Raw genomic sequence first — 27863 nt, forward strand, 5'->3', positions numbered from 1 at the left:
CAGCCAGTTTTCATTGGTATCAGGTGAGAATAACCAGCGATCCCAGCTTTGTGAAAGAGATAGCGTTTGCCACACTACACTCCAATGCCATCTAGGAATCACTAGATATTCACGCTGGACAATGAATGCAGAAGACCCACAGAACCAGAACTTCCTCCTCTTGCCTTCTCCTTTCCAATGTCAGCTCTTGATCCATGCTATCTGTTCACTGCTGACGCCAGGATGCTGACCAGAAGGTTTACAGGCATTCAGACACCTTACCAAACACACTGCAAAACAGCAGTGGTCTAAGTCACTACAATATTTTTTATTTTAACACTCCTGCAATTTCAATAACATTGAAAAGCCAGTTGTAAGTCCTGCAGAAGACAGGCATCAGAAAAGCAATGAATGATTATTTAGGAAATGTTTTTTTGGAAAAACTCAGGTATACTCTTCCTTTTGCTTAAGGAAAGGCTAACTTGGAATAATAGATTTTGGTAACACCTGAGTCAATATGCTGTCTTGGACTCCAGCTGTTCTAATTTGTTATAGTTCGAAGCAGAAGTCTTTAACTGGACACATAAGAACACCTTTAAACAATGATTAGTGGCTTTATATTGGTTGGTATACCTGCTAGATTTTATTAGAGTAATGCAAGCATTGCATTCACTTAAAAAATACAATTAAATTTTTTTTTTTTTGTTAGAGCTCTTTGTAACTGTGAAGTCTCTGATTCATAGCTACAGCATATGGTTTTACTATTAGAGCCAAGGGACCAAACATAGCACTACATATATATTTAATAGATCATATATATTAGATTTATTTTACATGTCACAAAAATGGGAAAAGATTTTTAAAATGTAAAGCAGTGTCTTGAGAAGAGCTGTTAGCAGAAAAAAAAATGGGCAAATCTTTTTAAGGAAGTTGGTAAAAAGTGTTTCTCAAGACAGAATCAGCAAGTAAAAGTCCTCATGCTAGTATACATGTATTTCCCTCTGGGATAAGGGGGACTTTGCCTAATTGCTACATTAACAGGTGGCTACCGTGCTCTTTAAGGAATGTTTCAAATAAATCAGTTTCTAAAACCGACCCAGAACATGGTAGATAACACTGCAGAGCTGTAACACTGAGCATCTCTTGATGTGGGACATCAGGAGCCAACAAGGGAATGGTGCTTGCCACCCAGGTTCCTTTTGGAGCAGGACCTCTCCCACAGGTACCTCAATTTAGGCATGCAGCAGCAGCAGCTCTGCTTCCTCTGCTCTCTTACTCAAGCCACACACCCTTTTCCAGGAGAAAAAGAGGCTGCCAACACAGAGCAATGCCAACACAGGACACCCAGGTGCTGAGCTTGTGTGTACTGAGGGCAACGGGGAAAAAAGGAGAAAAAACCCAAACTGCTCTGAGCTGATTCTTGCTGCTTTGTAAGGCTGGCATTAAGCCACAAGGCCACTAAAGCACTAATTCTTGAGGTGAAGTACTATGAATTGCCTGAAAGTCTGGAGCCAAAATCTACACACCACCTCATTTCAAGAAAGTCACTACTGCAGCACTTAAAAATGTCACCCTAAGTTACGACCTACTATATATGTGCTTTATGGCAACTCAGGATAAGTTTATCAGGGGCACTAGAATTACAACCAGGAGGTCAATTTTGCCCTATTGTACTGCATTAAAATCTGCCAAAAAAAAAAAAACCAAAAAAAGAAAAAAAGAAAAAAAGAAAAAGCTAAAATTTCACTACAGTTTTATTTCTGCCAAATGCACAGTGTATGGGCCAACATGGTTAAATCACTTGGAAAAGAGGATTACATTAAAAAAGATGAACAAACTTGGTATCAAAAGTTCACACCAGTCATACAATATCTTTGATAGGTAAGAAAAGAACCATTATAGGGCTAATTCACTAACCCATTTCTTCATTCTAGAAAGTGTCTGCAAACAGCTTCACAGACTCTCCAGAGAGACCAAATGATGTCTTCGGAAAAAAATGTTATTCTGGAAGATCTAAAGGGTCCTGCAACACTAAGTGGGTTGGTTTTTAGACTGAAGGAATTCCTGGCTTGTCCAATGTTCAATCTCTCAGACAATACTGCTGCTTTTTTAGGGGAACTTTTTGCAAATTGCCCTCAGTATGACGGAAGGGAGCGGGGTGGGAGAGCGTTTGTTCCTTGTTTTAAGTTTTAGTGCAAATAGCTTCCTGGGTGTTTGTACACACTGCCATCTATATGAGACCAGAGCAGTTGAAAGCAGAAATCTACTCCTGTTGCTTCACCAAAATATGGGGTCCTGAGGTAACTCAATATTCTCAGTATTCTGTTCCGAGTAATAGAAAAAAAAAATCGTATTTGTAGCATAATGCTGTGACATAAAATCTTCTTCAATTATGCACTGAATATTAATACAAAAAGGGTTCTCACCTATCTGGTCAGTGAAGAAAGCACAGAATGCCTCTATTTTTCAATCAGGAAGAGATTAAACTATTGACTGGGTGAAATTCACTTATCCCCAGGACGCTCTCAATTGCTGTGCCTATAGATGCTGCTGGCCACAACTTGAACCAAGTATCCAAGTGCAGTATGTATGGACAAAAACGTTTCTAAGTACTTTTAGCCATTAAAAAAGTTTTATTTCATCTATAATTTGTTTGCTATTCTCTGAAAAGATACCACCTTTCCCTCCTAGTTGCACTTGCTGGCATGTGTTACAGCTGTCCTTCAGAAACCCAGCAGGTCCTCAACCCCCTGCCTCAGGACACTGCCCAGAAAGCCTGTTCAGCTGCAAATCCACAGAGAAGGGAGAACCATCTCCCCTGCCACATCAGGATAAGGTGGCTGATTTTTCCCTTTAACAACTATTACAAGCAAAGAAAAAGCAAGCCCCTTGGAAATGATCTTGCAGCCCACCACAGCAAGAAGGCAGTTTGGTGAACAGCAGCAGTAGCTATGAAATCCTGCCAGAGCAGCCAAGGATTTACACTCAGGAGCAAGGTTCACACCGAGTGGAATCATAACTGTGGTGTACTGGCACATGCAGGCACACCTTGATAAGCACAGACAAAGCACACAGTGACTGTCTGGTCACCTTGGAACTCTAGAGGCTCCTTCTTCAAAAATTATCCACTGAAGACTTGAGTGCTTGGAACAAGAAAGAATTTCCAGACTTCAGAGCTCCTTCTCATCTTAAGTGCTTCATCAGATATTTTAGGCTTTTTTTTTTTTTTTTTTTCTTTTTATATCGGATTAGCTACCTTCTGATACTCTCCTCTGAATTTAAACAGGCTCGCTGCATTGCTGCATTGGACAGGAATCAACCGTACTTAGTATTCCTCCCTTTGCTCTAATCAGCTTGACAGAATCTCCCCTATATTAAAATTTTAGCGTACATAATTCTCTTGCATGTAAAGGGTTATTAAACACTTTAATAAATCCTGCTAAGTTCATTTATTTTTTGGAAGATGATAACCTTGGACTAGACTTCTATGAAACTGGAAAAACTGCCAAGAGGAATACTGCCAAGATAACTGTGTAACTAGGTTAAACCTGGATTATTACTACTGTTATTTACATTAAGGAGTATCACTATAAAACCTTTTAAAAATGGATTTGATATCTAACAGTAAGCTATGCTTGTTTCTCAGTTTGCTACATATGAAAAAGTTTTAAAAAAACACTCACATTAAACTCAAGATACAGCCTTTTATGTTTAAACAAGCCTGTAGACAAATACTTTTTGCTCTAGAAAATCAAAGCTGCACATTCTACTGTGCCACTCTCTTGGTTTGGTCATTGATCAAAAGAGAAATAAAGCACAGCTCTGGATAAAGCTAGCAGTCACAAGGATTTTCTTCTGATCAGAGATGAAATTTTCTTGTTCCCTTGCCTAAAGGTACAGAAGTGTTCCAACTTTCTCATGTAGCCTTCATTCATGAAAGCCTCTGTTTTACAGGCTCGGGTTAATGCAGAGCACAAATGAGAACAACCTACTGTCTTGCAAGGTGTGAACCTTTGTCACTGAGTACAGGAACTGGTGAGCTCTTCCACTTACACCTATAGAAACTGTGAACTTGCTGGTGTCTCCCAACTGTAGCAGTGCAAGAAAGAGGAAAAAGCCATTAAAAGGTTGCTAGACAAAGCCCATCCTGATACACATAGGACCATAGGGAGGAAATTCCAGACTGGTTTTGTACCAGCAGTATCAGCCACTTTTTCCCCTGCAGGCTACAAGACATGGATCTCCACCATTGCACACCAGCTCTAGGAGGCTTTTCTACCAGTCTGAGATGGTTCTGCTGCTCAAACCAACCAGATAAGTCTGAAGTCTGCTCTCATGACAGAGCTGACCTACCTTGTGCAGTGCCACACATGTACGCAGGGCAAAGAAAAACAAGTTGTGTCTTCACTGTTTTATGCCATGCACTGCAGTGTGTTGGGTGATAGCAAACCCTCTCATGGGATCAGTGACCCTTTCATGAGCCCAAGAGCTGTGCTCAAGCAAACACACACATGCACACAGAGAACAACTGTGTCTTTTTATTTTGGTTTGGGGTTTTTTTTTGTTATTTTATTCACAATGCTATTTAGCTGCAGTAATTTTGAGACAAGCAACCCCATCATTTCACCCTGCATGCTCCCTGAGAAAGAGGCTTTCTGGAGAGGGATTTGAGCAGCTGCTGCTTAGCAGAGAATGAAATTCAGACTGCTGGAGGGGGAGGAGAAAGGGGGCAACAAACAACATTTGTTTAAAATCTGGCAGGAGCATCCTAATTAGATGAATTATTGAATGGATCATCAGGATTGCTCCCTAAAGTGCCATAGGGCAGGAGAGCCCTTAGAGGACATGTTGATTTAAGACTGCAAAAATGATCCCAAAGAGCACCATCACCGAATGTGGAACACTAAAGGCTCGTTTGTCTCCAAAATCACACTTCCCACTCAGCGCCGTTGCTCACTCGCCATGTATATAAAGGTTGTAACAGTTAACCATTTAGACAGGGATAAATATTTATTCAGGGACTACCTTAACGTTGAATGTTATTTCCTCCATGACGTAAACTCGTTCAGGAAATGCTTTAGCCACCTCCTCCACACTGTTAAAATACTGCACTGGCTCCTTAATATCTCGGTCTTGTTCCAGCAGCTTAAACTGCCCTGAAAACAGATGATAAACAGAAGAATTGTAAGATATTTATATTGGACAACTGTCACTGTGGCAACTGCTGGCTCAACTCCTTCACCATTTTGCTCGGTCAATTTTTCCAGTTATTAGTAACCAAACAAGAAGACAGAAGATTGTAGAGTCTCCTGAACCTGCCATGAAAGACACCCACTTTCACTGGCTCGGAATGAAAAGAATGTGTGACAGCCAAAGTGAAATTAAAAAAGATTGGTTCATCACATGCTCTCTAGAAATAGTAAATAATTATGGAGGTATTTGCATTTGTGTACTTAATTCAGTATCATAGTATATGTACAGATAGCACTTTTGGGCCTTTAATATTAAAAGTTTTAAAGAAAAAAACCACACCCATTACTATAAAACCCCAAAACAATAAAGATAAGGACTTTGGGTTGTTTTAAGCATCATCAAACAGCTATTAAAAATGGCAGGATAAACCTAAGGCCGTTTACCCCTGGGCTTCCCAAAGAATGGAACAGCATCTAACTTTCCTTAATGATAAACTAAGCTCTTTGAGAACTTCAGCTAACATAAGATAATAAACCACACACATTTAAAACTCTTTTGAAGGTGTCTGCCTTCAGAAGAGCATGAGATAGAAGTTGCTAATTTTACCTCCCCCCAGCATGAAAGCTTTGGCTATTTTCTGTCTCTTGTAAAAGGCAAGAACTAACATGGAGGGAGCCACCCCAGGCAGACCTGCCAGGGACAGCCAGGCACATCAATCACCTGTGTGCACTATAAACACAAAGTTTTAAAACTTTATTTTATAAATACAGAGATATGAAAAGCTTAGACAGATTTACTGTTTGCAAGACTTAAGTTTAAAATCAGTGGAGTGATATTTCCAAATTTAGAAATGACAACTACTACTAAGTTAAAGGCTGGTCTCAGCAAGACTTGATGCAAGAAACAACTCTAGAAAATGAGGAAAAGGTTGAATAAAATCTATGTTTGGTACACATCCTGTAAATCACATTTTAAAATTTGCAATGCATGCACTGGATTAGTGCTCCCAAATAGTGCTCAACTTCATTAAAATACATCCAGTACATGAGGATGTCAGCCACCTACAGAAATATTTTTTCACTCCTTCAGCATTCTTGTGCTCAACACCCTGCTGCCCCTTTACATCCCATCAGGCTTGAGACTTCTGTGACACATTTGGAGAATTCACCCACACTGAACTATTTCAGGCCACACAACAGCAGAGGAGAAAATGAACCCAAAATCTGTGAGCCCTGGTGCCCTATGAGAGCGTGCTGTCCTGTCCCCTTCCAGGTGTGTGCACACATGTGTACTCACCCACTCACCCCCAGGAGGGCTGCCAGAGCAAGAGGTTCAGCACTGCTGCCCATCCCAGTACCCACTGCCAGGGGCACACCCTTTTAATCAGAATGTTAAAAGCTCTGTGGTTGTAACCCTGAATATTAACTTGCAAGGCAGATTTCTTTTTATACCCTTCCATATGTTTTGTCTTTCTAAAGTGATGGTGGTAACTTTGAAGTACTATCAGCAGGGTAACTACAGATGCTGGTATTTCTCACTGCAAGGCTATTTTTCCAGTGTTTTAATAACCTTCATCATGCTTCCAAAATCAGTTGAGTTTCCCCAACTTCATGTCTGCTTCAGGACAGGCTATGATTTGACATTCAACCAAAGCAATTAATGCACTTTGATGACCAGCACTGGGGTAGAAGCCACAAAACTTTTGGTCTGACCTGAGGAAGCCCTTCCTATAGTGTACCACAGCCTGCTGAACCATTCCTGACCAAAGATCTGCCTCCTGCAGTGTTCCACCTTAGCCAGGAGTTAAGCAACAGCTGTGCAAGGGGGAGGGACTTAACACACAATTAGCAATACCCGACAGAATCTCCTTCACAGCTCTTGGAGGAACTAATGGCTGAAGGATGCCCAGAGCAGGGAAGAGGTTTGGGCTTAGCAGCTCCAGTGGTTTTCATCCCTATAATTTGTTTAATTGCTTACTGAAAGTACAAAAAACTTTAATTGTAGACATACCCACTTATCTTGAAAAATTTTGGGAAACTATTTTTCCACAAACTTTGAAGTACCTCTGGGATTAAGACTACAAACTGTAGGAGTGATAAAGCTATACCTGGCAGACACTATGGGTAGCCACAGGAAACCTGACAGCAGACAAGCATTTTGAAAAATGTTTCACATACTCAATAGAAACATGCCAGCATACTAAAGCTGAGTTCCTCAGCCTGTCTGCTTTGAGCCCTTTTGGGTGGAAAGCAATAAAGGGGCCAGGCAGCCAACACTTTTGGGCTAAGGGAATCTGAAAAATTAGCAGGAAGCTGCTCAGTTAAGTGATGCTGGAAAGTGGGTCGTGACTGATGCCAAAGCACGCACATGGAGACAGAACAGTGCTTTTTAATCCCCAGTCTGCCACAGACCATGAAAATCCTATCTTCAGGATTTTCCTGTCAGCCACAGACTAACCAAGAGGAAGATACATTCCCCGGCTGCACAGCTCCTTTCCCTCACAGGCACCCCACTTTCCTGTAAAAGAAACTGAGGAGTGGGGAAGCTGAGTGAAGTCAGGTGCCCTCATGCAGGGAGTCAGGATGTGCCAGGACATCGTGTAGCAGCAGAGACTATGAGCTGCACCAGGGAGCATTTCACAGCACAGAAAAACCACTACTCTGTAGCACAGAGCCAGTAAATGTACTTCAGATAGTCACTAAGGGCAGGATGCTCTTAAATTTAACAGATGTGTTAACAGTGTTCCTTTACCATGGGCTGACCTGAGGCTGTGCTTATTTTCGATTGTTATCCTCTTTGACTACTGACAGAGCCATTGGGATGCAGCCCTAACTGTTTGCCCAGTTTGGGATCCAGGGGTCTGATTTGCAGGATTCCTGGCTGTGGCTACCATTTGAGGCAAGCTGTGATTAGAGTTCTTAATGACAAAAAAGCCCCAAACTCAATCTACAGCAAGTTTAGGTCATCTCAGACAGATCTAAACTAGTGGAGTTACTTCTGATTTGATACTCTGTGCTTCTGCACAGAACAGAGGTGAATATGATATTGCATGGAAGCTACACAGGTTTTTGAAACTGCAATATATTGCAGTGATAAAATTTTGCTGGTTCAGAAAGAAATTAAGAGCTCCCACTTCAGAGTGAGAACTGAGCTGGGCACAGTAACAAAGCATGAATTCACACGAACAAGGAAGGAAAACAAAATACTGAATAGTGATACGAACAACACTCATCCAGTCCTTTGAATGAGACAGTGGCCTTTAATTCTAGGTTCTCTAGTTACTCTGTTTGGAATCATAATAACACTATTTTTCTATGACTGTTTTATATTTAACAACAGCAAATCTGGTGGCAAGGCCAGTTACTCCCTGCAACCCAAAGTTCTACAAAGAAATTCCCAAATTCCTCAGCACAGAACAAACGCTTCAGGCTGTGTACGACTGGGAGCAGAATCTGCTCTTTACTGCAGAATTACACATTCCTGCAAAAAAGAAAAAAAAAAAAAAGGAAAAAAGAAAAAAAATCACCATTGGGAGCTTTGGTTGGGTACAAAGCGACGCTCAGAGCTGTCTGTGTCGCTATCTGTGCCATCCTCCCCGTCCTTCAGCTGAGCCTCACAAACACAAAGCTGTCTGTGCCCTCACTGCTAATAAGCAGCAGTTCACGAGGAGGTTGACGACAGAGGAGTACACACAGATCCCAAAGCACAGAATAGAAGGGCAGCATTAATCTCTGCCCGTTACGAAATCAAGAAGTATGCTGTGCATGGGAGCTGTCAGGGCTAGACGTTTAAATGCCTCTTCCTTGAAAAAGATGGGTTTATAATTTGAGATTTTCTATAGACAGTTTTTAAAAATTTATTTCCTCATTGAAAAAAAGCAGTCTTTTTTGTTGGAAGGAGAGAAAGAAGGGCTGAAGGAAAGCCTACAATACACATTTGAACCAGATGTCAGTAACTAACTAACTAAGGGGGTGGAAGCAGACAATTTCTTACTATGTTTCTTCCTGGTCTCTATTCAAGCCTCCATAAAAAAACAAAGACAGCAGTTTAATGGACATAAGTATGGCTCGACTGCACGTTAAAGTGGAAATTTGTTACACTTTGCAAGAGGCACAATTTCACTGGGAGACTTTACAAAATTGACAGTAAACCTGAACAAACTACAGGGCAATTTAATTTTGTGTTAATTAGGAATTTAACAAAAAAAAAAGAGAAAGTAAAAAGCTAAAACTGTACTTTTATAGAAGCTCACCTCTCTCTCTTACTAGCACAAAAAGAATAATGAAATGTTTCTGTAGTAAATCAGTGAAGGTTCAGAAAGACCAAAGATTCATAATACCTGCATGGTCCACTGAGCAGGTATGGCTATTCCTCTGCAGCTGAACGCAAGGGAGAAATGAACAACTACTGCAAGCTTTATATCTCTTTAGCTTTCTGTCTGGCCTCTGGCAGGCACAGTATTGGAACAGTTTCATCCTAGTATATATTATCTCTGCAGATTATGAATTCTTATTTCTCTGTGAAGGTACTTACAGCAAAGACAGTAAATCTACTACTGAGTCTGGAAAGCTAAAAAGGCAAGGAAGGACCTAAACCCGTGCTTATTCTCCAGTTTATGAAGGCATTTATTAAAACCCATTAGGAGCAAGAAGATCAGTCCATCTTCCTTCTTGCCAGATTGGCCCTGGAATGGCTGTGAGCAGGGGGCATTAATCAGCCCTTTCTGTCCCAACTTCTGCTGCTCCCACTGCTGGGGTTCTTGCAGGCTTACACACATTGCTAACTCCAACCCAGCTCATACAGGTTATTTCTGTGATGTAAGATCCCCTGGTTTTTGCAGTGGCTTACCCCTTACCCTCAAATAGCCTAGCAGCTCCCAACAGTCCAGAACGCTTCCAAAATAGAAACATTCATTCTGTACAGTGTCTACACTGTACCTAGACCCAGGCAGTCTTTATCTATGGCAGGCGTTCACTGGCTGGACAAACAGTCAAGCTTTCATTGATATGAATGCTTGACAGCACGTTTTTGCTCACACACCAAAAAGAAAAGCTGGAAAAAGAAACTGTTAAAGAAAAAAAAAGCATGCCATCAATAGGAAACATGGAAGGTCACTGAAACATCTGCTCAGCTGTGTTAGCTGCTAAATGTTTCTCCAAGGAGGCAGGAGCTGTATTGTCTTTCAGCAGCTTTGAGTATTTAGGAAGTCTCACAGCCCTGTATGAGACTGTGTGCATGGCCCAGTGCTTCCCAAGAACGCACAGACGGCACAGCAGGGTAGCAAAAGTACTGCAGAGGTTTATGTTTCATATTATTTGTTGACTGCTGACTGCATTTTAGTATTTCAAAGAACTGCAGAGCTACTCAAAAAGGAAAGGGTCTACCTGCCGGAATAATGTCACTCTGGAAAAAGCCAGTTCTTGCTTACATTTTTCTGCATTCCTGTGTATAACACTGATAGCAAATTAATTTGTTTTTCTTCACAAAATTATGATCTTTGATATAACTAGGCAGAGCTGAAGACCATAAGCCAAAAGTATACTTCAGCACATCTGGTTCTTAGATGCACCTGTACAGTCTTTATCTGATTGTGTATACAATCTATCCTCAATACCTGATACAGATATAAATTCATTTTAGTGGGGAAAATGGAAGGAAATATCAGTTTATGGTCTCCCCTGACAGCCCATCAACCAGATCATATGGTAGAGCTATTTCATCCCTAACTAATCCTTAGATAAGGCAGCCAGTCAAGAGAGCATGGCAAAATAAAGACTCTAAAATAATAGATTAAGCTAAAACCATAACACTTCAGCTTACCTGCAATTAAAAAAATAGCCAACTTTTCATTTAAATTGGCATTTGCCAATGTGTCTTTGCATAGAACCTAAATGTGTAATTTTGTTGTTGCAAGAAGTGTTGTCCTAGGAGTGGCTGCAGCTGTCTAGACCTGAGAAAAGAAGAAGAGCCCATCACAATATTTGATAGAGGTATCATGTGGCTAACTGGGACCATGGTGTAAAATCCATACTGAAGTCCTTTCAGGGACCTATCACTAAGCCAACGTGAAAATGGACTAGTGCAGGCAAGCTCACTGGTCACAGAGAAGACAGGAAAGTGAATCACCTGCTTTGTTATCTCTGAACTCTCCATTGAAGGAGCTGCTGATTTCATCTCAGGTTGGGATGTGGCAGCAAAGGAACATGGATGTAGTGCCATGGTAAGTTCAACCCCTCAGACAAAGGAAGAGCAAGATAACCCAGCTGCACAGGCTCATCCTTATCAGCCACACAGATAGCTTCTGAGAGCTATGGAAAAAATGGCTTGGGGGCACAGAGGATATTTTTTGGAGTTATTAATGAGAACTCCTTTGTTTATTTTCATATTGTAGCCTGATGAAGGCATACAGGAAACTATAAAAGCGTGGTGAATACAACAGGAAAATACACAAGTATATCTTTGGCGCACAGTTTCCAAAGGACGACAACTGGGGCACAAACTAGAAATGCTACAATTGATTCTTAAGGAATAATCACCTTGAAACAGCTGTAAGAAACAGAAATACTCCTTCTGTTTTTATTAAGAACTGCCTGTCAATAGGTTTTTTTTGAGGAGATGGGTGAAGAAGAGTACCTCCTGTGTCTCAATCTATACCCAATCTTCCGGAAATTTTGGGAATGCATTAAAAAAACAGACAGAACATGAACTAAGGACAAATCTAAGTAAACAAGACACAAGTAGAATTCATTAAGTGTACTGGAGCTAAACTTCCAAAGCAGAGGGCAAGGCACAAAGGCACATTCAGTCAGCAGATATTGTGTAACATTTCACGGGGAAGGAGCCTTTCAGAATGAATAGTTCTACTTCTTGGAAATATTATGAAGATTTTGAAGCCTTAAATACCTTTATTCCTCACTGTGTCATGTCTGTGGCACAAAAATACCCAATCAACCAAGAGAGAATGAGTCAGGCATCACAACCTGGTGAGACATGTTGAAGCAGAGCATCAGCCCACTGACACATCACCTGTGCGTATGCAGACACCATCTGAGAGATCAAGGGAGGGAATCCAACCAAGTTTCCCACACAGCAATGCAATGCTTGCTAATCAAACCCTCTAATCCTGTGCTGGCAAAGCAAAGGGGATGGTACAGCCTAGCATTCTCTTTTGTCTTATCTTACTTTTATGATTCGTAAGTAGCATAACAAAAAAGACAGAAAGATTCTGTTGGCAGCATAACAAAGAAAAATCAGTTCAAATGGTGACTGATGATAGCTTAAAGCAGATTTAACTCACAGATATTGCAAGAGAGGGAATTTTAGGTTACAGATGATGTAAAAAGACAGACAGGGAAAACAAGCCTAACCTCCAACCTTTGTTTCATAAGTTATTATCATCACAAATACAAGATTACCACAATGAAATGTTCCATTTTACAGGGTCACATGTTTCGAGTGTCTGGACTGTAAGTTAACTAGATTTAACTCACTGAGTTATCATCAATCTAACCAGTAATTAGCATAATTTTCTTCCTTTCCCATGTGCTTCCAACAGACATGAAGAGTATGTTCCATAAGCAGTGTGTTAGTTCACACACTCAACTGACCATGCAGAGGACTCTGGTGAGTACCACACTGCCTGATTTTCCTAATTACTGTTAACAAAAGCTGTGGTAAGTGTCCTGTTGAAGAGTAAGAATATAAAGACATACACATGAAGATGGGATGCTTTTCTGGTAAGTATCAGCACTTATCCTGATCACAGCTCAAAAAGGGATTGAAAGAGAGGAAAGTTACAGAAAACCCAAGTACACCAAACCAGAGCTTGCATGAAACAGTACTGAGGTGACCACATATTAGAGCAGCTGCCCAATGACAAAAGCTTTCCTTGTATGAGTATGAGCAACATTTCCTTGGTACTGGAGGGGATAATATCCATGCAGATCTCAGTTATGACAATGTTTAATAGTCACTGAAAGCTTAAGGCTCCAACCTACTGCAGCAGCATCCAGGATCCTTATAAAGTACATCCAATGGAACTGCCTGCCTCCATAAGCCTTGATAAGAAGGCAAAGACAACTTAATCCCTCACTTAGAAGCCTCTAGCAAAAACTACCAGAAAAGAAAATGAGGCAGAATCAAAGGTGTGAATGTTAAAGATCTTTCTATACTTTGAAAACATTTGCCTTACTAAGTAAATGCATTGCTTTCACTTATACATTAACATTGATTTGGGGCTAAAAATCAGTCCCGAGGAGTGAAGACTGAGCTTAGATGTATCAATGGAAACTAAACATCAAACCTTGCACTGGGTGGCAGATAAGACCCTCAACAGAACCTCACACTGCTCTGCTCATAGATTTTTCTATTTTAGTGAAAGACATCACATACCTTTAAAATTAAGAAGCAACACACACCTAATCTGCCTTTGGATCTAGTCATAGCTAGGTGATCTCCTCCCAAATAATCAGTATACATGCATCCCAAGACATTAATACATTAAGTAAACAGGGTTGTCTACAACAGATCAACATTTAATTAAAGCACAGAAGAAAGTTGAGATGAGAGGAACAGAATAAACTCCTGGTTAACATTTGAAATTAATATTACTAGTTTCAAGCAGACTCAGACTATGTTAGAATACCTGCTAAAGGTTAGCCAAGCATGCTGGGATTTTGTATCACAGCTGCATCCAAATATTTTGCCTTTATACCACAGATTACTCACCTCATTAAAAATGATTTCAGAAGAAATTATGAATGTGCAAGGTTTCCTCCTCAATGTTGACAGAGAAAATCCCCTTCTTTTAAATTTCAGAATAAATTTGTAATTAATAATTTGGAGAAAATACAAAAACAAAACCTGTTTGTTATCTGTTTGCAAAATCTGCACCAGTAAGAGTGCAGTTGTAGTCCATAATCTGCATGGGATTATGCACTACAAGCACCTAATGAGTACAGAAACCTAATGACATCCTTCCCTTGCCTCAGCAGATGCCTCTTCTCACAGAAAAACCCACCTTTCACTCTTGCCATTTTGGTTGCTCAACAGTGAACTTCAGTTTCTCATGCAAATGAAGTGTCAGTGAAAGAAACTGGAGTATTTTCTGAGGGCAGCAATATTTCAGGACTTGAGTTCAGTGCAGTTCTAGTGGAACAGTTTCTTTTAATTCCAGTGCCTAAATTCATTCAATAAGATGAAAATGATTTTTTGCACTGACAGAAAGATAAAAACCAGACAGCATTCAAAAAAAAAACTGTGTTTGCATGTCGAAACAGAAAAATGTTATAGTGAGAGATGGAAGAGGCTTCATTCTTACAGAAACAGATTAGTTTCTCGAAGTTGAAAACAGGGCTAATCATTTTAGGGGACCAAAAATTTGATTGCATTGAAGAGAGTCAACTTCTGCAAATTAGAAATAAGCAGTTTCCAGCCTCTGTGTTAGGCCTGCTCTGAATCCTATTATTTCACTTTGATATTAAAAATTGAGAGATTGCAATTATCGTGAGAGATTTAAGATATAGGGAGAGATTTAAGACGTGCAGAAGGGCATTTTTGCCACAATATGGATTCCAGGGATCCTAAACCCAAGCAAGCTATGGATTTACACCACACAACTTTTTGGATTTGGTATCCATCTCTTTAAAAATAAATTTGCTAAGTGAAAGCAGCTCTCCCAAACAAGTTCATACACATTCTTCTATTTCTTGGTAAGTCAAAACTTTCACTAAAATAACAGCAGCAACCTCTGAGCTTAATCATTAACTTTGCCTTACTGAGTAACACCTTTTATTTATTTATTTGGCAAAAGCTTCAAAGCCAGCCCTCACCAAAACTCAAGCTCTTAATGTTTCTGCCACAGTGCAAAGACACTTTCTTCAATTGCAAGCCGACCATCCTTTATGCTTTCTGCTCTTTTGCTGACAGATCCTTTTCCTCCTGCTACTCCCACATGAGTATTCCCATTTCTATGGCCTGACTCGAGCACCATTCATTGCCTTCCTGCTCACTGAGAGTCTTTTGTGCCTTTCAGGTTCTGACCCCATCCCGTGGGCAACACACCCTGGCCCAAGTGTAGGACGGTGTGTCCTCCACCCAAGGAGGGCAGTCACATCCCCAGCACTGCCCCTGGCAGCCACTTGTGCTGCAGTAAACAAAGCTAAAGAAAAAGTGCATTCAGGGAGCAGAAATCTTTAAAATGCACATAGATCAATTCTGTATAAAAAGTGCTTTTGTTTCCTGCTCAGGAACAGGTTTTTTAATTAACTGAATGGGAGGAGTTGTAAAAAACAGGAACAATGACTGAGTCAGAAGCTCAGTCAGTTCTCACTAGCTTAACAGGGCTTTAACATGAGACAGAATAAACTTATTTCATTCAGTTAGACATTTTTATCAATGTGTAGAGAGGCTTCGGAGCTGAGGCTTGGGATCCTGAAAGACTGTCTGTGCATTATAGAGCAGCTTATTGTTTCAAAGCTTGTATCTCATTTGCTTGCTGAATATATATGTAGTTTCTAGCAGAGCCTGTATTTTTTCCCCTTCTCCCTCTCCCTCAACATAAATCTACTGAAGTATTGTACTCAAATTACTGCAGAACCTGTCGCTCAAGCAAGTTCCCAACAATATCTGCAATGGAAAGAAGTAGTTGCTGTTATCCTGTGTAATTAAAAAGACAATTTTCTTCGGAAAGGTACCATCACTTTGTATTGTCAATGCCTGTCAATGTAGACTATAGCTTAGTTTACATATTTACAATGTGTTTAAATTAGGAAGGAATTCAATCTATTAGGAAGGAATTCAATTTATTATAACTCCGACCACCAGCAATCATGACCAAGTTCTGAAAAAACAAGTTCACTTTACTTCTGGAACAAATTAAACAACTTTTTAAAAACTGAAATGAAGCCAATTTCCAAAGAAACTCTTTAATTACACAACAGGTCTGGTTTATTCATCTGAGGTTTCCTGTCAAGGGGAGTATTCAGTTTTAAGTACATTCATGCTACAGCTAAAATTACATTAAGGAGAATTTAAAACAAGTGCAGAGCCAAAATAATACATGATCTGAAAATCACCTTGATGAAGTACACATAGGATCTTATGCTCCAAAAACTGTCATCTGTAATGCTGGAATATCTATCAAGCATACAAAGCAACTTGCAGCAAGCACACGTTTCTAATATTTTTTGGTTTAGGATCAGCAGGCACGTTTGTATCACTGCCTCAGTTGAGAGGCAGAAGGTGTTTTGATCCCTGCATTCTGCATGAGCTAAGCCATCTCTTCGCTCACTCCCTATGAAGGCAACAGAGTTTGTCAGAATTGTCTGGTTTCCAGTACAAGAGGACATTGATTCAGCGCTGTGCAATTTACCCACGAAGCAGACAAAGCTCTTGATAACAGCTCAAGATGAATGAAGGCAGCTTTTAAGAATGAGCATTTTGGCATATGTTCACAGCATGTGCTGAAGTGTCACCAGGAAAAAAAAAAAGGAAAGAAGGGAAAGAAGAGATGAGCTGAAAAGGTGGGTGAATAGAGATGATGAGTAAGAGCACATTGCTTCAGCACTGCCACTTCATTTAATTTTCACTGCTACTCAAGAAGGCAACAAAGATGATAAATCTAAAATGCAGATCTAAGCAAGATACGCATCTGCCTCAGTTCTCTTGAATGCATTCCGTCACACACATTTTGTTTCACTACCTTAAATAAGGAGGGGTACCATCTCAACCTCTCTCTGGCAGTTCAACTTACCATAGCTGAATCCAAAAGGTATAAAGAAACAGAATGCCCAGCCAATTTTTCCCTCTTGTAAGATGCCTGCCAGCTTGCTGAGAGCCAAATGAAACCCACTACTAGAGGCTGCCAGCCTAGCCTAAAACAGCTTGACGGAAAAAAATGCTACAGACTACACACTGGGTAGTTTAATTCCAAAAATGTTTTCAGACCACCACTTACGGGATTTTGTTTTCTCCATCTAAATGATAATTCATGACTTAAAGAGTTGTACTAGGGAATCTTTTTCCTCTATGTGTTTCTAGTGAAAACTCACTAAAATGGGCCATCTCCCACTGAAAGGCATTTTTGCACCAATCCCACTTTGTAGCCTTTCACTGAAAGGGCTGTGAAGTGGCAATTATCAGAGTGGTTGGCCGCCTGTTAGTCTTTGAGTGCACATGGGCTTCCCCAGCTGGTAGATTATCATGAGATATATTATTACATACTGATAGCTCTAACTATAAAAGCTAACATTAACAGCTGCAAAGTATTCCAGGGAAATTCTGTGCTTTAAATTTCTGCAAAAGAACTTTGGTTGCAAAACCAGGTGATCTTAAATCTTCCTCTGAGATTAGGAAAAATATTATTAAAACTTTCATTAAAAAAAAGAAAGCTATTCCTTGAATAATGAAGCTAAATCAATACTGGGTAGTTTGCCTTAGCACATAGATTTAAAGTTGTAAAGATGCCATGGATGGGAAGAAAGGATATTAGGGCTTCAGACAATTAGAACTGGTTACTGTAGGTATTTAGAAGGGAGGCAGATGGTGCTTAGAGACCAGAAAAACTGGGACATCTCAAGCTAAAAGTAATTCAAAACTAAAATCCATCATAAGCTCAGTCTGCTAGAGTTGTTACAAAGTTTTCCCGACAGTTAATATTCTTTCAGGAAAACGACTATTTCAGTGAGATTTCTGAACGTAGGAAACAGAGGCAAAAAGATGCTTAAAAGCTCCTGCCTTTGAAATGACATAAATTATGCTCTTTTGGAGCACATTTTTCCTCAAGAAAATTCCAGTCCTTCGTTTTTTCAACTGCACTCCTGCATATGCAGTGATGCAAAACCCAACAGCATACAAGGTCCTGACAGACACAATGGCACGGTCATCACTGTGCTGCAGAAGGTCACTTGGAGAAGGGCCAGCTGCCCCAAGGAAGCAGACTAACACTTCTTTTACCCCTTCATTCTGCCACCTCCTTCTGCCACACCAAGCTGCCACCAAAAGTGAGGGTCTCAGCTCGGCCAGAAATGGGTGCAGGGTTCATAGAAAGAAGCTTCAGTGCCTGCCTACATAAATCTGTACAACACACATTTAGTTAAATCACTAGAAGGACTGTGACCACCTAAGCAAAGCCAGATACAACCTGGTTTACAATCTTTGTCTTTTTGTCTGTTGGGGGCTCTCTGATTGAAGGATATCAAAGTGATATCAATTCACTTTTCCTCCCTCCAGTTACTCTCCATGCTTTGAGCATGTCTTATTCTGTCCTCCCCAGTCACTCTTCAAGCTGGAATTGCCCAAGTGGCTGGGACTCCAAATACTTTGCACTCCTGGCTGCTGCAGACTCCTCATGGCTGACCAGGTAGCTCATCTGCCAGCTCTAGACTCAGCTGGGCCAGCTCTCAGAAAGCTGTATGCCAGCTGACCCAAGGTTTTCCTTGGACAGGAGTCAGAAAACCACTCTGCACACTTTCCATCTGATCCACATTAAATGAGCCTTATAGTAGCCAAACACCACGAAGTGGCAAACATCTGCACTATGGGAAAAAGGTGGCTATTTTCATTTTCCACAGTGGAGAAGATGAGTGGTACATGCAAACAGGATGAAGACATACAAGTGTCACCTCACACACTCCTGCTCCCCTGAGCCAGCAGGTCTGACAGCAGAAATGCAGGCATGGCAGCACCACATCCCACCCCCAGGATGCCCAGCAGCACAGGATGCCTCCCAGCACATGGACCCATCACCTGTTGGGCTGCTACTCCATCCCTGCTGTTGCTAAACATCTTACACATCCATGGGGGTATGTGGGCAGACCCTACTTGCTTCACTTCCTAGAGTCAGGAGAGAAAGTCTAGAGAAAAGTCTCAGACAGCTGATCCACAAAGCCTGCACACATCTTCATGTATTTTATTTGCTCATTTTTCCCTGATAAACATCATGTCTGCCAATGCCTCTCTGCTCCCCTTCTCCCTCAGCCACAATTATTCCCCTTTGAAGGAAAGGAAAAACAAGCAAAAGAGTATGTTTGAAATTATCTTCTGTGATTCTCCTCTAGGAAATGGCATACCCAGGAATCAGAATGACCCAAATTTCATAGTAAATTTACGAAAACATACAGTAAAGAAATCTATGCTACACAAAATGATTATTTTCTTCTACCATTAAAAAAAAAGCTTCACAGCTAGTATTAATATTTAGAGAAATCAAAGTTTAAAAGCATTCTTCCCAGAGTAACAACAGAGGATAAGTTTATCTATGACCACACAGGACACCAACTCTGATAATCAGTGAAAAAAGGAAGGTTAATCAGTAAATAAATTGAGCCAGATACCAATCCTTCACAACAGAAAAACTTTACATATACCAGAAATATCAAAACCACACACTCGAGATCTTCGTGCAAGATTACAGCATGAAGCACTATGGGCTAATCCAGGAACACCAGACAATTTAATTACATTTTCTACTGAAAAAATTAAACCATATGCATAGCTCATCAGATCAAGCTTTCTAACATGTGTCTGGTTTTGATATCCAACATCTGTCTGACAACGAGATTTTCATTTCCCTTATGAAATTTGATTCCACCTCCATGGTCAAACTCAACAAGCACTGATGGAAAGAAGTAAGTGAAAAAGAGCAAGTGTTGGATCATCTAATTTAGCCTTACAGCTAAGAGTTCAATCTCTAAATACTAAAAATCTTACAATACAATAATTATTTCTTCACAGGTGAAGGCGATAGGGAAGTGCAAGAATAATCTGATTTTTTTCCCTCAAAAATATACAGTAATTTCACGAATACAAGCCGCAGCAATTTGACAAAAATTTTGGTGGAAACCCGGAAGTGCGGCTAATAGTCGGGTGCGGCTAATATATTAATAATTTTCTGACATTTACAACCCCAGACGTGCCAGCCAGAGTGCTGAGCCAAGCACCGGCCAGTAAAAGCCGGCATTTCGCAATTGTTACAATGTTACCGTGTTGCCCTGGCTCCCTGCAGGCAGCACGGGGGGCGGGGAGAGAGGCGGGAGAGCCCTCTTTCCTCCTCTGCTGCAGCCCAGGGGAGGAGGGGGGGGCGGGCGCCGCCATTGCCGCGGCCCGGGGAGCCGACGGGGGGGGGCGCCGCCATTGCCGCGGCCCGGGGGGGGGGCGGGAAGTGCGCGCCGCCATTGCCGCGGCTCGGGGAGGAGGCGGGGTGCTTTGTCCGCGCCCGCCGCCGGCGCCACGGGCGCGGGAAAGCTCCGTCCCCGCCCGCCGCCGCTGCCGTAGGAGCGGGGGAAGCTCCGTCCCTGCCTGCCACCGCGGGGCAGCGCCGACCCGGGGTGACCGAGCCCAGGGGCAGCGGCGGCCGGCCCCGAGCGGCAGCACCGGGCTGGGCCACCTGGCCCCGTCAGCGGCCCCTAGTGGGCCGAGCCTGCACAGCCTTAGCTCAGCCAGTAAACCCCGCCCTCCCGCGGTTCTGTTACTAATTGCACGCGGGTCCTCGCTGCGAACGACAGAGCGGCTTATATTCGTGTGCGGCTTATCTATGGACAAAAACCGAAATATTTGCCAACACCCAGAGATGCGGCTTATACTCAGTGCGGCTTGTATTCGTGAATTTACTGTAACCTAAATCATCTTCATTTGCTTTCTTTAGGACTACAGCTAATTATGTCCTCAGCCATTACTAAACAATTTCTCCCACACTGTAGTGCTCTCTTACTAGTCCTGGCTGTCTCCTTGAGAAAACCTTGCAGAAACACTGCACATGTGCAATGCACAGACAAAGAAATGACACAGTGCTTTTGCTGGATCAGCTCATCAGTCACCTTCATCACCCATCCCTGCTGTTACTGAGCAACACAAAGCACAGTGAGCTTTAGAAACCTGCCCATTGTGAGGATCCAGAAATATTCAGTGCTCCAGCTCAGGTCAGCTGGGCAACATTTATACAAAAGAGAAGGTAGCAATTTAACTCCAAAAAACAGTTGCTGTAGGTGTTATTTTACAAAGTTGTAACACCAAAAAATAAAAGTACTTTTCTGAAGGAAGAACACAAGCCTGCCTATTCCATCTGTATTTTATTTTATGCTAGTAATTTGCTTGCCATGTTTTTCAGCAGCCTTTTTGCAAAGGATCTTGAAGCTCCTCTGAAAACTTTATTTCACTGAGTGTACAGATGAATTCTGTATTCAGAAACTTGGTTAAACTTTTCTGTCCCTCATACTGATCTGAAGTTTTAGAATTGCTTCTTTTTTTTTCCACAACATAATTATTCTGAGATACTTTCCCAGTGTTTTAAAGCCTCCATGGGATACCTGCATGTACTCAGTGCTACCAACTAGGCTTAGAAAACCCTACATCTTGGTGGGCAGCTGGAGTCCAATCTACTCCTCTTCCATTTCATTTGAAATATCAATCTGAATTTATTACATCCCTAGTACAAGTTCAATCTTTCTGCCACAGTAAGAACTGTATATAGCTAAGAATTTAAAAAAAAAAAAAAAAAAGAAAAAAAGAAAAAAAAGAAAAAAATTGCTTCAAATACAATCCTTGGGGCAGGGTAGCTGACTATGTGCCTTTATGGTCAAGGAACTGTGAACATGGAAAGCAAATTTCAAATCATTGCTCCACATCCAGAAGGACAGGAAATGCATGAGTATAAACATCTTGTATGTTATTCGCAAAAGTTTTAAATCACTAGTAATTGTAGGGTACAATTTTCTATTTCCATGGCAGATCTGAGAAGCTTTTCAATAAAGGAAAAAAAACCCCAAAACCAAAACACAAGCCTACCTTCAGACTGAACTCAGCATGCTACAGAAGTGTGAATAGTTCAGCATTCCCAGGAAAAAAATGGTATAGCTAAAAATTAAATCTGCCAATTCTAATTTCAACCCTCATGAAGAAATCATTATGAATGTTCACTCACACCATTCACCCACACTTACACTAATAGCCTGTATTTGACTACAAATTTCCTGTGATGGAAATGCAATACACAGCAGCAGCAAGATACCTTGCCCCTGCAGCTGTCAATTTAGCAGAAAAAATTAACCTGCATGCTCGTGGTTCTGGAAAAGTTTCATCAATACACATTGGGCAGCAGGGTCTGGAGATGTGACTATATTCTTTTAATGATTCCCAAGCAGCGTTTGCTCATTACATTACTTAAAATAACAGCCCAGCTCTTTCAGGGTTGATAGTTTTCTAAAGATTAAACTGCTTTTATTTCAGCTTCCATCCAGCAGCAGGGGTAGGAAGTCGCTCTTACACCAGAAGGGGGTTCCTTCTGACGAAGCAATTAACAAGATAATCCAAGATGCTGCAGCACTTGGAGAAGCCAGCCAGCACAAGGGGCACATTGTTAGAAACCCCCTGCCTTGCAGGGGCACCCTGGCTCCCCTTAGGGCACGGGTTCAAAGGCTTTATACAGAGCTATGGAAGGGGCAAGCTACAATTCACCCTCTGCTCTTTCTCCTTGCCTGGGGTGCCAGAGCTGATGCCTCAGAGACAGGTTTCAAGGATCAGGTTTCCACCTTGACTTTCTGCACTCTTCTGCCTTGACTCTTGCTGAAGGCTGGTGGCAGAGAAAGGGTTGGGGCTGCCTTTCCTTCCCTGTCAGGGCTAGTCCCACAGGAGCACACGGTTCAGGATTACACAGAAGGGAGTTTTGTTTGCACTTGGCATCAGAACTGATACAGAGAGTCACAGGGAGGATCAGCACTGAAGATTCATTTGTATATCAAGGGGAAATCCAGAAGTCATTGAAATTGTTTACAGCGGGTTGAAAGAATAATACGAAGAACAAACACTGTGCTGACAGATATCCAGATGGCTTTTGCAGGCAAATCTCAACACCTTTTGCCCAGCTAAGTCTCATTAACATTTATCTCAGGATATCATCTCAGGATTTTATTTCTAAAATTTATAAAGCACCAAATGATGACGTTTTCAGAGAAATGGGAGTCATCATGCCTTCTCGCATCCCCCTCCTGACTCTGTGACTGAATTGAATTTACATGGCAGAGCCAAATGGTTCAAACAACTGGTGCAGTTGACAAAGAGGGGAATGGGGGAAAAGGTGTAATACACTGGGGAACTAAAGGACGCTGGTTGTGCAGGGCACTTCTGTGACAGAATTTCACAGAATCCCTACAGTTTCACACTGCCACAACAGGCTCCTGGAAGTTAGGAAAAGGTAAATCACATACACAGTAGGAGAAGGCAGGTCCATCACCTTCTGTCCAAACACTTGGTTGTTCCTATATAAACCCATCTGGCGATTTCTATTGTTATTTGACATCTCTGTATCTAAGAGGATGATGGCAAGTACTGCTAGAGATGTTTCCCTACCAGACACAAGAGCAAGTCAGCAATGACATGAAAAGAGGTTGCAGTATTCCACAGAGACCACTCTCCTCAGTGGGAATCAGGCACAAGTATCCAGACTTGAGACATAGAGCCATGAAAGTCGAAAATACTCATCCACTACTCATCCACATCCAGTTTGTGGGAGAAAAAAGTTTACCAGGCAACCCCTTTTTTTCCATGGCTCCCCCATTTTGTGATACCAAAATTCCCTGAGCTCTGTACCAATGCATTCCTGGCCACAACACTGACCACTGTTTTATGCAGTGGGTACAGACAGAGCATAAACACTTAACATTTTTCAGCCTATACAAATAAATCATTCCAGTCTGCTGCTAGAGGTAAGAAAGGGTGAAAAAAGTAGCACTGAATCTTTCACCTTCATGTAATGGCAGTAAAGCTAAAAATAGATTTGAAAAATATTTGTAATCCTCAACCTGCTTTCAAATCAAAGGGATGTTGCGATTCACCAGTGTTTAGAGACCCCAAGAGATTTATTTGTAAATGTTTGGCTCAGACTCAGCTAAATCCTCCTTCTTTGTATTTAGCCAGCTTGGTGACCTGGTAACTATTCAAAACATAAATTTTAATGAGAAAAATATCCAACCACCTCCAGCACATTAAGGCTCTGTAACAGACATTATAAAAGAAAAAAAAAAATAAGGTGTTGGCTCACAGAAGCTGGGGGGAGGGGAGACCTTTTCAGCAGCAGATGAATTCAGTGTTCAGAAGAGGCCTGAATCTTCCACACAGGCAATGTGTTTTGTGTGGTACCCTGCACAACTAATCTGTTGTTACTTATTCTTTTTTCCTGCAGCATAGATGGACCCTGTGTAGCAGGGAACAGGGTTTTGGAGAACAGCCCTCATTTTGTTCAGTACAATACAGCCTTCTCAACTCCTAACACTGCCACTTGAACCCTCAAACCGTACACAGGAGGAGAACAATTTTGAAATGAATAAAGCAAATAACTGATTTGAGTCTCCTTTGGGTGTAATGTCACATCTCAGCTTAAGGGCTAATAAAAACTTGTATGGAATATTTTTCACACCTGGTCTTTCATACAAATGCTCCCCATGGGTATTTATCAACTTTCCAAAGAAAAGAGACAGTTGCTATTGTCCTGAGTCAAATGTTTGGTGAAGATCAGAGAGGAAAGGCATTCCATGTCTCCTTGCACACGATCCATTTGCACCACTGCAGACTTGTGGATACCTTCATTTATGTAAAGAAAAGGTTTTAGGCTTTATCAGTGACATTTTAGATTACAGCCAAGGAACCTTTGCTGATCTACCACGTCTCAGTCAGATGAATACTTCCCTGAATACAAATTTCATAATACTGAAAGAAGTATAAAAGTGCCCAGAATAGTCCAGAAAAAAAGTCTTCCATTGAAAGCCATTTTTGATGAATGCTGATTTTTTATATTGCAACACTCAAGAACACAATTCACACGCTAAATCTGTTACATGTAGATAAAGATGATTTTTATCCATAAAAACAGAGAGACATGCAAGCACAATTCCCAAAAGATGAAGGAATTCCCATTCTCATAGTTAGAAGTGAAAGGAGTGGGCTGGAGAGGGAAATGACTGTAGTTAAAGCTGTCAAGGAGTCTCAAGGAGTGAATACGCATTGCCTGACCTGAATCTATTCCAGTTTCAGATGGTATGAGAACAGAACATTTGTTTCCATATGAAAAACAAAAAAATAAATGTGTTTCCATGGCTTTCCTGGGTAAAGCTGCATTTATTTTGAGATAGCACCTTTTGTAAATGGTTTGGTTGCTATTAAATAGTTCAGAGCACTTCAGGCTGGTAAAGTAGTTGCCTCACTAAAACAATATTTCTCTCAAGTATTGTAAAATAAAAGAAAGACACCCTTAATTTCAAGAAAAAACCCAACTGGACATGATCAGCAGGAGACCTCTGTTCGTACTTCATAAAACAGGATGGAATTTATTGCTCAGTAAGGAAGTTCAGGATGTCAAATTTTTGCCATTTGGTGCAAAGCTGGACATTGGTGTGTGAAGCAGGTGTGACAGAGCACAGAGTTGCTCAGGCATGCTAAAGCAAGAACGTCCTGTGAACTCCTCCAGAACACTAAGGCTTCATTTACTCATTTGTCATCTTAAAGTCATACTTGTCAGCCTTAGGTCTCTGAACCCAAGTGCTCCCAAACACAGTACTGGCACTTCATGCTCTCCCTGAGGAGAATGTATGACTAACCTACCTTTTAAGGATACCTTTGCTGAGTATGAGACATGGGATTCACTCTTGTATGAAATTCTGCACTGAGAGGTATTTAATTTTGTCTTTTATTAGCAGATCTTGGCAAGTGTCATTAGCAGCACTGCAACAAAGAAATTGTGGAAGATGAAAAAGGAAACAGACAAAGAAAGATCAGTGATATTAATGGTTATATCTACCAAGAAACTAAATTCATATAAAATTATAAAACTATGAGGCTTAGAAATCATGGTCTTTCACCTACAAAAAGGAAACTCTAGCCTATTTAGCAGTGAATCTATTCTATTCCAAGAAATGAGGGGAAGAGAGAGTTGAGGTGAGGATTCAGAGGAAGCTATTTGGCCTCCATCCCAGAGAACTGCTAAGCCCTCTCCTTCCATCCCTGCCTGAAGCGCCAACCCACCAGAACACAAAAGAGAGTTTCCAAGGAACTAACCTATGCCCCAGTTAAGAGGGAAATCTGGACCCACACGTATAAAATAGGAAACCAGAGGCTCAGTGATATCGGGGTCATTACATCTAATGGCAAGAAAGTTTGAGCATACAGATAGTTTACTGGAGGTGATATGAAAAATAGGCAAAAGGCTGTTTATTCTTAAAAAACTCTAAATCCCAAAATACAGAGCTTAGTTTCTGCTATGTGAAAACCACCCAGTCACTTTATGAAAAACTGTGGATGTTTGAGTAGCCAAAGAGGCAACCTGGAAGGGTGAGGAAGATTTTGTGGGTGGAAGCAGGAAAACAAAGAGGTTAAAAGAGAAAAAAACTGTGTACATCAGCATAACTACTCAGAAGAACATGAGTATCCCCAGCTTGGATGCATAAGGGCTTAAACCAGTAGAATCCAGTTTTCACAAGTTCACAGCCATGAGCAGAGAGACCTTCTCTCTCCAGAGAAGGGAAGAGAGGGGGAGGAGAACAAGCAAGTTAGCCAAGGAAGGCCATCTGTTGAGTGAACTTCAGCTATGAACTCAAGACCTGCCCTTACTAGGCTCAAACATTAGTAGAAGTGTCCAGAAAACACCATCAGCTAAGCAGAAAAATTCCTTTAAATCAACAAAACTGAAAAAAGAAATTAAACACAGAGGTGTCTTATTTTAAAATAAGTGCGATAACCACTTAGTCACAAATTACATACAAAATAAACCTTACAACCAACTCCAAAGCAAAACATTCTTAGTAATTTCAAAGGTGTATTCTCATCAATTAGGAATAAGTGAACAGTTAAATGGTATGCACATGCCAAAATTTCTCCTGGCAGCATTTGTAAAGTTTAGGAAGAAGTATTTTGGAGTGATACAAGAAGAAAAGGGAGTGGGACAATAAGCCTCCCACACACATCCCCAGCTTCTAGCAGGAAAGGAGAAAACAGTGAATCTCAACATCAGCACCAGATTTCAGGCAGTAATTCAGAAGGCTGGGAAACATGAGAAACTAGAAGGCTATAAACCTTACCACTACACCTTGTGGTACACCATCAAACTTCCTTTTCCACAGAAAGAAACACCACCAGTATACTGCAGGTGACAAAGACAGGTTCATTCCTTTCCTCATCTTGTTGTCCAACTCTTAAGAGCGTGTCATAAAACAAACATCAGAATAAAATTGTCCATTTTAAAGTAAGGTTTCAGTACTACAGATTCAGCATTTAGTAACAAGCAGGAAATAAAAGGGAGCAATGTCTGCCCTTACAAGACAAATCTGTGATGTCCTTGATCAGACAGGGTCCTCTGGAGGTCATGAACTGCTCAAAGCAAGACCACCTTGAAAGGTGGATCATAGCACCCAGTTCCATCAGGGTTGGAGGGTGTCCAAGGATGTACACTTCATGGAACCTCTGGGTGATCCTTTCCCAGCTTTAACCACAGCAGTGGTGACAAAGCTTTTCCTTACATCCAAGTCTAAGTTTCCCTGTTGGACATGCCATACGTTGCTCTTTCCTTGTGGACTTCTAAGTGTTTCACTCATCATCTCTCAAAACTCCCTGTGGCTGCTGGACACTGTCACCCCCTGTGTTTCTCTTCTCCAGGCTGAACAAGCCTAACTTCCTCCAGCTTTTCTCATAGCACCAGAACTATAGCCCCC

General features: G+C 41.2%; 1 protein-coding gene across 2 annotated transcripts in view; it reads right to left on the minus strand.

Annotated features, from left to right (window-relative positions):
- The window catches only part of GAREM1 (GRB2 associated regulator of MAPK1 subtype 1), a 101603-nt gene that overhangs the window by 19426 nt on the left and 54314 nt on the right, over positions 1-27863 (minus strand). The window contains exon 3 of one of the 2 annotated variants that reach the window (XM_033065691.2): positions 5005-5135. The exons of the other annotated variant lie outside the window; for it this stretch is intronic. Coding sequence (XP_032921582.1) covers positions 5005-5135 — 131 coding nt within the window. The remainder of the gene's footprint in view (positions 1-5004; positions 5136-27863) is intronic. 2 annotated transcript variants of the gene reach the window in all.

The sequence above is a fragment of the Catharus ustulatus genome, chromosome 1 (genome assembly GCF_009819885.2).
Source record: "Catharus ustulatus isolate bCatUst1 chromosome 1, bCatUst1.pri.v2, whole genome shotgun sequence".
Lineage (NCBI taxonomy): Eukaryota > Metazoa > Chordata > Aves > Passeriformes > Turdidae > Catharus > Catharus ustulatus.